This window comes from Mesocricetus auratus, unplaced genomic scaffold (assembly GCF_017639785.1).
Source record: "Mesocricetus auratus isolate SY011 unplaced genomic scaffold, BCM_Maur_2.0 Super-Scaffold_100676, whole genome shotgun sequence".
Lineage (NCBI taxonomy): Eukaryota > Metazoa > Chordata > Mammalia > Rodentia > Cricetidae > Mesocricetus > Mesocricetus auratus.
Window position 1 is genome coordinate 101,445,306 of NW_024429266.1, and position 13,119 is coordinate 101,458,424.

Consider the following 13,119-nt stretch of genomic DNA (forward strand, 5'->3'; position numbering starts at 1 on the left):
CATGCCTGTTTTACAGTAGTCAGTGTTTTACATTATCCATTGCAGTTCACTGATTAGATTGAATAACAAAACTTTAATCTTTCACATCCTACCTTTTACCTCACTTTTATTATTTTATTATACAATTCAAGTTCTTCCTCCCATTCCTTCTGGTATCTGTAATCCAATGTCATTTCCTACTTTCTCCAACATATTCCCATCCTTGGGTCAGAATCCTATGTTAATGGCTGCTTCATTTAGAGAAAGACTGGTAATTCTGATGAACGGTTTATTTTGGAAAATATATATTGAGGAGTATTCTTAAGCTTGGTCCTCCCATGAAAATAATGCCATTTGGAAATTAATTTTATAGCATCAGAAAATGTGAAACACCCTCCACAGCCTATCAAACATAATTGAAGAGGGGACAGAAAGTCATAAAAAACAGAGGTTTCAGGGACTACTGAGAAACTTTGTCTTCTGGATGTAATATGACTGTTAACAATCAAGAACCCACAGTGACTATAGATGTCTATACAAGACCTCAGTAAGATTAAACCAGTCAAGAGTCCAGCGTGTTGTTGAAAAGGCTTGTTGGTTCCCATTCCTAGTTGAGGAGCTATCAGCAGTTAATGGCTCCAAGTGGAGAGAGGGTTACTCCTGTTTGCAGGCTTTATCCCTGGTCCTGTGCATGGTCCCTCATATATGTGCATATGGCCAACAATAATTAGACTCAGTCAGTTATTAAAAGAAATTATAGGAGACATTTATTTGGGAGGGGACATAGTAAGGGGAAACAGGAGGAGTTGGAGAGTAGGACATGGATGTAATAAAATATATACATATGCAAAAATCTCAAAGAATAAATACCTTTAAAATTACAGCAGCAGTTTTTTGTGCTTTTTTATCATTCTTTCATTTTTCTTTCTTTTTGAAATATAGACTACTGAGTGACCCATGCTGACCTTGTGAACCTCCTTTGTCTACTTTCTGAGTTCTAAAATTTGTCTTCGCCTTTCTTCCTAGACTCTCTCCCTTCATTTGTTTCTCTCTTTTCTTCTTTTCTTTCACCTTCCTCACTAGATGCTGAAAAAGCCTTTGACGACATCCAAAACCCTTTCATTATTAAAATACTGGAGACGTTATGTAAAGAAGGGACATGCATAAATATGATAAAGGCAATTTATAGCAAATAAACTTAAATGGAAAGAAACTTAAAGCAATTCTTCTAAAATCAGGAGTAAGGCAAGGTTTCCATTCTCCCAATATCTATTCAATATGGTACTTGAAGTATCAGCTAGAGCAATAAGTCAACTAAAGTAGATCAAAGACACAATTTAGAAAAGAAAAAAGTCAAAATGTCTTTATTTACAGATGATATAGTATTTCTCCATTTAGTTTTTGTTGGATGAGTTGTCTTTTGGTAGGAGTGCAGTACAGATGTCTCCCACTATAAATGTGAGGATCAACACATGACTTCAACTTTAGTAGTGTTTTTTTTTGTTTTGTTTTTTGTTTGTTTTTTACAAATGTGGGTTCCTTTGTTTTAAGGGCATAGATGTTAAGAACCAAAACATCTCAGTAGATTTTTCCTTTGATGACTATGAAGTGCCCTTCCCCTTCTATTTTGATTAATTTATTTTGTTAGATATTAGAATGCCTACACCAGCTTGCTTTTTAGGTTCATTTGCTTGGAAAAATCTTTTTCCAACCCTTTACTCTGACATAACATATATCTTTGATGTTGATGTTTGTTTCTTACATTCATCAGAAGGATGAATTCTGTTTTCAAATCCATTCTGTTAGTCTGTGTGTTTTTACTAAGGATTTGAGTCCCTTGATATAGTGAGAACTCAATGATCAATAATTGTTAATGCCTGTTACTTAGTCATTGTTAGTGGTGATGGTGAGTGTTTGTATGTGTTTGTGTTCATGTATGTGTTTGTGCATGCAAATGTGAGTGTATTTCCCTTCTGTTGGTTTTACTGGTGCGAGATTATTTTTCTTAGTATGTATAACTTTTTTGTGTTAGAAGTTTTCTTTCTAGTATCTTCTGTAGGACTGAGTTTGTAGACAGATATTGCTTAAAATTGACTTTATCATGAAATATCTTGTTTTCTTCATCTATGGTTATTGAAAATTTTGCTGTATATAAGTGCAATAGTCTCAGACGGCATCTGTGGTTTCTAAGAGTCTGCGGGACATCTGTCAAGACCCTTTTAGAGTCATTACTGAGAACTTGGGTATGATTATAATAAGTCTACCTTTGTTACTTTCTCCTTTTCCCTTGCAGCTTTTAATCTTTCTTTGTTCTGTATGTTTAGTGTCTTGATTTCTATGTGGCAACCAGATTTTCTTTAGTGGTTCAATCTATTTGATGTTGTGTATGCTTCTTGTATCTTTACAAGCATCTTCTTATTTTCAGGTTGGGAAAATTTTCTTCTGTGATTTTGTTAAAAATACCTTCTGTGGCTTTAAGCCAGAATTATTACCTTCCATTCCTATTATTCTTAGGTTTTCATGGTTCCTCAGATTTCCAGGATGTTTTGTGTCAAGAATTTTGTGTAATTGACAGTTTTTTAACCAATGCATATATTTATTCTATCATATCTTCAGTGCTTGATATTCTGTTTTCCACGTCTTGCATTCTGTGGGAGATGCTTGTGTCTGTATTTCCTGCTCACTTACCTAGATTTTCCCATTTCCAGAATTCCTTTAGTTTGTGTTTTCTTTATTGCTTCTAGTTCCATTTTGAGGTCTTGAACACTTGTATTAGTTTTCTTTTTTTCTTGCTTTCCTTAAGGGGCTTACTTATTACCTCCAATTTTTGTTTGTCCTTTCCTTGATTTCTTTAGGGGGATTTATTCACTTCTTTAAGGGCCTCTATTGTCTTAATAAATTGGTCTTAGGGTCTGTTACTTGTGCTTGAGCTATGTTGGAATATCCATGGTTTGCTATAGTAGAATATGTTGGTTCTAATGGTGACAGATTGCCCTGGTTGTTGTTGATTTTGTTCTTACACTGGGATTAAAATGATTATAGTTCTAAGTGATGATTTCTGAGTTTCTTTGTTGGATGGGTGAGTTGTTCCTTAGTTTCTGTTACCTCTCTGGTCTTCTGGCCTGTGTGGTCTGTAGTTGAGCAAGGAATCTTCACCGGATTTGGGAGCTGGACTTCTGGTAGTTGGCATGGTCTCTTGTTGAACAAGGGTTCTCTACCTGAGTTGGGGGCAGGAGTTCTGGTGGCCTGTGTGGCCTCTGATCCAGCAACGAGTCTCTGCCTTAATTGGTGGCTGGCACATGGTAAAGGGGAGGAGAAGGGGATTGAGGATAGTGTGGGGGGCACAGAGTGGTGGAGGTCTGTAGGTAGGTGGACTACCTGGAGTTGTGGTGATCAGTGTTGCCTCTGGTCCAGCAGGTACTCTCCATCTGAGCTATGGGCTGGGATATAGCATTGAGTAGGAGAGGGTGACTGGGCATAGTGTTGGAAGGTGTGCCCCCAAGAGAGTGGAGGAGGTTTTCAGGCAGGCAACCTACCTGCTCTTCTGGCAGCTGTGGTCTGTATTTTGGTAGGGGGTGTCTGCTGGAGTTGGGGACTGGAACACAGTGACAAATGGGGCAGGGACAACTGAAAATCAGGTCTGTTGGATCCTAAAAAGTGAGGAAGGTCTGGGGGTGGGCTTCCAACTGGTTTTCTAGTAGACATGGCCTATGGTTGGGATGAAGGAGTCTGCCTATGTGAACCACTAATGGAGAGAGTTCATGGGTGGCTGGCCTTTATGGCCTTCTGGCAAGTATGGCCTGTGTTTGGGGTGAGCTTTTACCCAATGGTGTCAAGTCTTTATCGTATATTTTATTATTACTATCCCTTAGAAATCTATATGTTTTCTAATAGGGCAGAAATGCAGTGAAGAACTAGGAGGAGTATAGGGAGGGGAATCATAATCAGGATACATTATATGAGACAAAAATCTATTTTCTACCCCCCACTCAACCTTCCTGTTTCCCCATGACCTACTCTCTCTAGGGTAGAACAGGATGAGAAATACCATAAAAGAGGGAGTCATAGGTTAGAAGACAGATCTTGCACCAGTGAGACCTCTAGTGATCTAAAGGGATGACACCAACTGGCAAGCTAAGCAATAGTGGAGAGACCACCTTAAATGCCCATTCCTGGTAATTAACTTGACATCTACACTATGTGACATCCTAGAACCTTCATCCAGTGCCTGATGGAAGCAGAGGCAAACACCCACAGTTATACACTGAACTGAACCCATGGAATCCAGTGACAGAGAGAGAGGAGCGATGAGCAAATTGGCAAAGAATGGGCTGGCAAAACCAGTGGAGACAGCTGAACAAGGGGAAGCTCTTGGACCCCAGACAGACAGCATGGGACTGATCCAGACCCCCTGAGTGTGAGAGTCAGTGAGGAGGCCTGGGCAACCTATGGGGCCCTGGGCAGTAAATCAGTGTTTATCCCTGGCATACAAATGGAATTCGTGTGTCCATAACACAAAGAGGGATGCTCTCTCAGCCTGGACTCTTAGGGGAGTGCCTGGACCCTGCCCTGAGTGAAATGACGGACTCTGGATAACCCCTATGGGAAGGAAGTGGGGATAAGATGGAAGGCTGGGGGGGGGGATGGTGAGGGGGGTTGCGGGAGGAGGGAAAGGAGAGGGAACTGGGATTGACATGTGAAGCAAGCTATTTAAAATTAAAGTAATAAGTAAGAAATAAAAATCTATTTTCAATAATGGAAAAAATAAAAGGAAAATAAGATAAAGAGGTTCTATCCTTATAGACCTTCTTAATTCAATCAAGGTAGTTAATTGATTGCCCCCATAAATATCCTTGTCCTTATTGTACTATCAGACACATCTTGTTTAGCAGGTTGGTATTCAAGTGCTTGATAAAGTCATTGATGTCTTCTTAATATTCCTTTAATAATAGAAAATGGTGATACTGATAGCAGGGTCAGTCAGTATTTCTACTGTGCTATGTTTGAATTGTGCCTCAACTACCTGGAAAAACATCTTTTACAATTATAAATAAAAAGAATTTGTGATGGATGGAAAGTTTCCACAGCCAAACTGTCCTAAATCATCTAGTGCTCAGATAAATCCCGAGTAATTAGAAGCCCATGGAAGATGTGAAGAAATTCACAGGCTGAATACTACGGACTAAAATATCAGGATCAGCATAGCCTAGAATATCTCCTATCATATTATTTTATTGAAAATATTGGCATTTCATCAAAATATTTGTTATTAGCAATTCTTGTTCTGCAGCAAAAGCAAACCCTTACCATAACCAATGGACATGAGGATAACTGTGTGACATTTTACATAGGATTCTTCTGTGAAAACAGAAGACAATATTCAGCATTCGTTTTGCAAGTATGACCAAGAGTCTATATTTAGACATTGCTACATGGAGATTTTTTCCCATAATAAAGAATTTTCATATTTGTATAGGAAAGCTAGTGAACCAAAATTGCATGTCTGGATGGGAAATTAAGCTCTCTTACAGATTGTGTTTTTATCATGATGACAAAAGTGATCTGTGAGCATAAAGAAGACACATAATAAATTACCCCTCTACTGACAACTTCAAAATTCAGAATTGTGAGAAAATTTTACTTATAACTTGAGAGCACTCAAGTTTCTGGAAAAATACAAGTTCTAGAGAAAAACCAAAATGTTAACTTTAATAACAATATAAACATGTCAGTCAGAGGCTGAGAGATGGCTCACCTGTTTAGGTCACTTGTCACTCTTCCAGAGGACCAGTACTGAATTCAAGAGATTCACAACTTCCCATAACCCTAGCTCCAGATCTGAAATCATCTCTTAGCTTTGGCCCATGCAGTCATGTACACAACCTCATACACAGACACACATAGATGCAGGCAAATACCTTTCAAAATATCAATCAGTATTCAGAGTAGTTATTTTAATATGGCAGAACTCTTATATTTCAATGGCTATATTTATTGTATAACAAAGAAATGTTTTCATGGAGACTTAATGTATGATGCATGTTATTTATATCACTTTGTATAATGTCCACTACCATTCAGAGGCCAAGGAAATCAATTTACTAAAAATTTATTTTTCTCATTATGTGTGTTTGATAATAACTGTGTCCCAATAACTGTGGTGAGGGTTGTGGATGCAGAACTGAAGAAGAGAACAAATTGCCATGCAAAGAAAAAAATCCTTGCTGAAACACAGAGCACAGAAGCCTGTTAGAAGATGCAGAGTCAGGAAGAGATGCAGGAAGGCAGGAGGGGCCTTCACAATCTCAGCTGCCATCTACGACTATGCAAATGGCCATCGGGGTCAGATGTGAGTTATCCTGCAGGGGAAGGGGCACAGAGGAGAAGCCCAGCAAAAGACCTTGTTTTAGTAATACCATGAGAAAAATGACTTTATTTTCCAAGATATTGATATAAATTACTCAGAAGTGAAAGGAGACCAGGAGATGGTAAAAACATTCTCTGAGGAAAGATGGGGACATCTTTCAAGGGCGTGTGTGACATGAAAGAGGGAGAGACTGAGGGAGGCTCCATGGTCTGTTAGAGATAACAGTGGGTGGGAGAAATGGGACAGGAAAGTTCTATTAAAACACACTTTGCTTGAGCATGCCGTAACGTATCTTTTATGCTAATTTAAAAAATGAAAATAAGTTTTGCCGGGAGTTGGTGGTGCACTCCTTTAATCTCAGCACTCGGGAGGCAGAGGCAGGCGGATCTCTGTGAGTTCGAGGCCAGGCTGGACTGACAGCCTCCAAAACAGAGAAACCCTGTCTCGTAAAACCAAAAAAAAAAAAAAAGAAAGAAAGAAAGAAAATAAGTTTTAAAAAGGAATTCATGTATGAAATAGATGGAGATCTTTTAAGATACATGTTATTTGCGACTGGGAACAAGGTTGAGAAAGTCTGGAAGTTGTAAACGGGGAACTTAGGTACTGGGAAAAGCAGCATGCTTACAGGAGAACTATCTACTTCATAGAAAATTTGAAATCAAATAAATGGAAACTGCAGAAAATACATAAAAGTAACAACCCCCGCTTCTGTCATTGCACCCAGAAATGGGATTTCTCTTCTATTTAATTCTTTGGGGGTCTCACATGTGCTTTGGCCATACGAGCCCCCTTCTTCAGCTCTTCACATCCACCTACCCATTCCATATCCATTCAGATCTGTGTTCCTTATTTTTAAATGCTCTGGGACTAATTTGTGCTGCTTCAATACTCTTACAGGTGTGGCCTTCCACTGGAGAGTGATCAAATCACCAGGGGAAACCATCTCTCCTTCTAGCAGCTAAAAACAACTGCACTCTGAGGGCTGGAATTGTGTGTCGCTTCCCCTTTACACTTGGGTTTGGTCTGGCTTGGATTTGGACAGATTTTGTGCATGACGTTGCAACTTCTTTGAGTTCATATATACGGATGTCTTGCTGGGCCTAGAAGATAATGTCCCCTTGTAGTCATCCACTGCCTCAGGCTTTTAATCTCTGCCTTCCCATTTTCCAAAAAAACGATCTCTCAGTCTTGGCAGTGGGATTGGTGTACCAGCCCAAGACTCAGAGAAGACATTTCAAACTTTTCAGCCCTTAAGTTGGGATTGCTTTTTTTGAAACTTAAGATCCAATACGATACTCACTTTTCTAATTTCTCTCTCACAAAGTTCTTCTTCAGTGCTCTCTTGATGTCATTGTTCCTCAGACTGTAGATGAAGGGGTTCAGCATGGGCGTGACTACTGTATACATCAGTGAAGCTATTGCAGTGGAGTGTGGGTTCTGGGTCACAGAAGAACTGAGGTACACTCCCAGGAGTGTGCAGTAAAATAAAGAGACCACTGAAAGGTGAGAAGCACAGGTGGAGAATGCTTTGTACTTCCCCTGAGCTGAGGAGATCGCACATATGGAGGACACTATCTTGGCATAAGAGTAAAGGATGCCAGTGAGACAACCACCACCCAAGAGTGTAGCTAAAACATTCATTACCACATCATTTAGGAAGGTGTCAGAACAGGCAAGGTGAACCAGCATGCTAAGTTCACAGAAAAAATGTGGAATTTCCACATTAGCACAGAAGGAAAGCTGCAGGACCATGAAGCCTTGTAATGAAGAATTCAGGGAACTTGTGATCCAAGACACTAGAACTAGTGACACACAGAGCTTGTGTGTCATAATGCTTGTATAGTGTAGGGGGTGACAGATGGCCACAAAGCGGTCATAAGCCATTACAGTCAGGAGGAAGTTATCAAGCCCTAAAAATAATATGAAAAAATATATTTGCAAGATGCAGCCTTCATAAGTTATGGTCCTGTGTTGTGTATAAACATTCACCAGCATCTTTGGGATGGTGGTAGAAGACAGGCAGATGTCCACAAAGGACAGGTTGGAGAGGAAGAAGTACATGGCTGTGTGCAGGTGGAAATCTGAGATTGTGGCCAGGATGATAAGAAGATTCCCCAAAATGGTCACAAGGTACACGGAGAAGAAGAGCCTGTATATAAGGGGCTGCAGCTCCGGGTCTTCTGAAAGTCCCAGAAGGAGAAACTGTGAGCCTTGAGTATCATTTTGTTGTTTCATGTGCTGTGAGTGACTTCTGGGAAAGACAGAGATAATATGACAGCTTTGGGCATGCACAATAATAACAAATATAAAAACTATAGCAGAATAAATACACGCAAAGATTAAAGCCCCCAAGGGTAAAACGTAAGAAAGAAAACAGTCACAATGGCTGGAGAATTCAGAGATTATTACATAATGAGATCTCATCATTTCCAGATACACAGAGCTAATATATTCAAAGTAATATTCCTAATGTATTATTGGATTAATTTGTCTGTAGTTAGGACTATAGGTTATTTGCGTAGCTCATAAGGACATACATATGTGTGTATGTACATATATGTGTGCATATGTATGTACATGTATAGAATACATACATATATGTGTGATGGGTTTCTTAATTCAAGTATTTATTTATTCTGATTATATTCAAGTTACTATCCTATGTTTCCCTTCCCACACCCAACTAGTCACCTTCCTTTTCCAAAACAGTTGTTAAGAATACTGGGCTGCGACTGCCCAGATATCCCAGCAGTTAAGATTACTTGCTCTAGCTGGTGGCCCAGGTGTGGTTCCCATAACCCACATGGTTGTTCACAACCATGCATAACACCAGTTCCAGAGATCCGAGCCCTCCTCTAACCTCTGTGGAACACATACATGCAAGCAGGTAAAATGCTCACACATAGATAACCCTGAACATGAAAAAGAACATGGGCCTGTGCTTCACTTTCTTGTTCCGTCCTTGCATACTCAAGTCATAGCCCTTTTAATGCAGCTGCCTGGGGGGTTAAACAAGACTGGAGTCATGGTCCACTATGATCCCAGATGCCCGTGTAGTCAAAATGCTGCATGGTTCCCCCCATGTACATGAGATAGTTGTGTCAGTCAGTCTCAGAAAGTCATGAGTAGGAAGGAGGCATACGTAGTGAGGAGGAAATGTGGGGCTTATCTGAATGGATGTAATCTCTCAGTTATATAAACAGAATAAATTACAGATACCTAGTCAAACAGCACCTGTGCAAAATGTGTCAATGTGCACTTTAAATTATGATGTGTGGACTGACCTTGGCCAGTATTTCTGCCATACAAAGTAACAATGAGAATCAGCCAAAATGGCTCAGCAGATAAACGTGCCATCATGCCTGACAAGCTGGGTTCCCTCCTGAGATCAATATAGTGGAAGAAAAAAGCACCATGACATGTGCACCCATATACATATACAGTCAAACACACACACACACACACACACACACACACACTCGCATGCATGCATGAGAAAGGAAAGACATTTAAAAGTAAATAAGTAATATCAGAGAACTAGGAATTGAGCTGTATCTGTAGCATGGGTCATAATGATGAGACTCAAGGGTCTGCAATATGCTTCAACTTACCCCATCTCATACGTTGCACAGAGACAGGTTTTAATGTTCCAATAGAGCGGCTTACAGCAGAAGCAAAAGAGGGAGCACAAACTTGAAGAATCCTCTGCACCTGGAAAATCTTAACATTTCAGCATCACGCAAAGTATTTCACCTTTCCCTTAAAATAACTTATTCCAATTGTACAAAATGGAACATCTATAAATACCATGAAAACTTGTAGGGCTATAAAATATGGGCCCAGGAACCAGATTGGTTGCACGTGCCTGTAATCCCTGTGCTAAGGAAATTAAGGCAAGAATATAGTGAGTCTGAAAGCAGTCTAGGCTACATGGTGGTTCCATGATTTAAAAAAATCATCCTGATGAACATATGTAGATGAACTTCAGTTGAGTGCAAAGGAATATGTTGTGAAAATGCCTTCTTGGGAGCCCTGCTTGCTCTCAGGAATTCTTTCTCACTTTTCCTTGATACAGCTAAGTTTTGTCTGCTCAAAAGAAAGGACTATGCTGCAGAAAATGGCAAGAGATGATTGCTATAGAGAGATTGAATCAACCACATAATGCAAAACTAGTTTTAAAAAGAGACTTGAAAAAACAAAAAGCATAAAAAGCAGTTATTACTAAGAACATAGCAGATATCCCCAGGTAAAGAAGCACTGGGCTGGCGAATGTTGCAATGAATTGCTGACAGAGTATATTACCCAAGATTTAGACATTCCATATATCTGCCTTATACACATACATATAGATGCAAACAAAAACTAGGTAGGATTCCTCAAACACTGAGAAAGAAAAACAAAGAACAAAACAAAACAAAAACAAACTGCCCACCCCTCAGCCCCACACTAGCGTGGCTAGATTCTTGGGGGCATCAGGTACATTTTATCTTCCAGTCTTCATACACTTACAGATGTACCTACTCAGAGTCAGCTGGATTGGTGCTCTTTGAAGTTCCCTCTGTAGAGGTCTTGATTCTTCCCTGGATGGATTTCTTTGACTCCAGAAAAGACTTTGAGAATGAAGGAAGAAGTGGTCCCTAATCCACAAATGAACTGTAAATGGAAATAGTTTAACCTGTCCATCTGAGAATTGCCTCCTATGAGGACAAGGGGTGATGCCTTATGCTCCCTGTATTCTCATTACACAATTCCAAGCCTTAAGCAACTAACTGATTTCCCTGGGGATCACTGGCATGAGCAGAAAAGAAATTCTCCTGTTCATGTTATAGTCCCATGAGACGTGGTGAGAAGCAGGCAATCTCAGTCCTTATTACTCCTTCACGAATCTGCCTTTCAGAAAGCAAACACCATTATCATGTTTGCACAACCTCCACTCTTAATTTTCTTTCATGCCTAACTTCCTGTGTTTGCTAGATTTTCTGGAATTCTCATGATTTGAAGTCTGGATGACACACATCCTTGTAGACTTGGAGGGTGATATCTGTCTTCATCAAGGGAGAAAAACATCGTTAATAAACTGTGAGAAGCTACTACAATGCTCAGATTCAAGAAGAGTTTTACAGGCATTTAGGATACTTACACTAGGATTATAAATTCAGGACTGTCATTTATTCCTTGATTTATGAAAATTTTGGTAAGTTTAAGAGCCTTGTTTAGAGAATCTTTTCTCTGTGGGCTGAGGTTAGAATGTCATGTCATTTAATTTAGGTACATATCCAGAATACAGATACAGAATACAATGGATATGCATCTAATAATAGTTATGAGCCAGTTTTCCCTTCAGAGTCCAGAGCCACACCATTCTGAATGCACATGATCTGGTCTGTTCACAGAAGCAAAGGCATATCACTTCTAGAACTGGGATGGGAGACAGCCTTGAAATACTAGATGCTGTAGAATTATTTTTAAAATGGTTTTCATAGACATAAAAATTGAAATTACTGAGAGGGCAAGTGATAAAATAGGCAATGTTTACTGAAAATGCTCTCAGTCATCAGTTTTAGGTTAGAATTTGTCCTCTAGAAGGGTTCAATCTTCCATGAGACATTTGGTCACTTGGAGTACATGCAGGGTTTTCAGGTGGGAAGACTGTGCTGGACCTAGTGGGTAGATGCTAAGATGCTGCCCAGACTCCTAGGTGACACAGAACCTTGAACCACAGAGCATAATTAGCACAGATGCCAGAGTGGGGGAGGTTCTTAGATTGCCAATTGGTGTCATCTTTGTAGATCTCTGGAAATCTCATTAGTACCAGATCTTTCCTCAAATCTATAATGACCACTTCTCTTATGGTATCTCTTATCCTGCTCTCCTTTACTCTTCCCCAGACACAACCTTCCTGAGCCCCCATGTCCTACTCTCTCCTTCTCTGCTCCCCTTTGCTTCATCCCAACTCCTTCTTCTCAATCCCATGATCCCAGTTCACCCAGAAGATGCTGTCCCATTCCACTTCTTTGGCAGTACCATGCATATCTCTCTTATGGTTCTTCCCTGTTTCCCAGACTCTCTGACGGTGGGATTGTAGGCTGACACTCCCTGGATTCATGCCTAAAATTCATATATGAGTGAGTACATACCACTCGTTTTTCTTCCGCCGAGTACTACTCCATTGTGTAAATGTAGCACATTTTCTGTATCCATTCTTCAGCTGAGGGGCATTCAGGTTGTTTCCAGGTTCTAGTTATTATAAATAATGCTCCTATAAACATAGCTGAACAGATGTCCTTGTATGAATATGCATCTTTTGGGTATGTGCCTAAGAGTGGAATTACTGGATCTTGTGGTAGACTGATTCCCATTTTCCTAAAAATCTCCACACTAATTTCCAAAGTGGCTGTACCAGTTGGCACTCCCAACAGCAGTGGAGAAGTGTTCCCATTCTCCATATGCTCTCCAACATAAACTGTCATTGGTGTTTTTGATTTTGGCTATTCTGACAGGAGGGAGATGGTATCTCAGAGTTGTTTTGAGTTGAATTTCCCTAGTGGCTAAGGATGTAGAGAAATTTCTTAAGTGTCTATCAGACATTTTATATGCCTCTATTGAGAATTCTCTATTTAGTTCTGTAGCCCACTTTTTAATAGGATCCTTTGGTGTTTTAGAGACTTGCTTCTTGTGTTCTTTATAAATTCTGGAGATTAGCCCTCTGTCGGATGTGAGGTTAGTGAATAACTTTTCTTGTTCTGTGGGCTGCCTTTATGTCTTGTTAATGT

General features: G+C 39.8%; 1 protein-coding gene across 2 annotated transcripts; it reads right to left on the reverse strand.

The window, feature by feature from the left end:
- Positions 1-5,193: 5,193 nt before the first annotated feature.
- Positions 5,194-12,456, reverse strand: LOC101823682 (olfactory receptor 1073). Of its 2 annotated transcripts, XM_040738787.1 has the most exons (3): positions 10,868-12,456; positions 9,958-10,057; positions 5,194-8,597 (listed from the first exon to the last, which is right to left on the reverse strand). In XM_040738787.1, the coding sequence occupies exons 2-3, from the start codon at positions 9,960-9,962 to the stop codon at positions 7,643-7,645; spliced, it is 960 nt and encodes a 319-aa protein (XP_040594721.1). In that variant the 5' UTR covers positions 9,963-10,057; positions 10,868-12,456; the 3' UTR covers positions 5,194-7,642. The 2 variants fall into 2 exon arrangements, with proteins under 2 accessions (XP_040594721.1, XP_005083489.2); XM_005083432.4 differs by having other exon boundaries at positions 9,958-12,455.
- Positions 12,457-13,119: the final 663 nt, after the last annotated feature.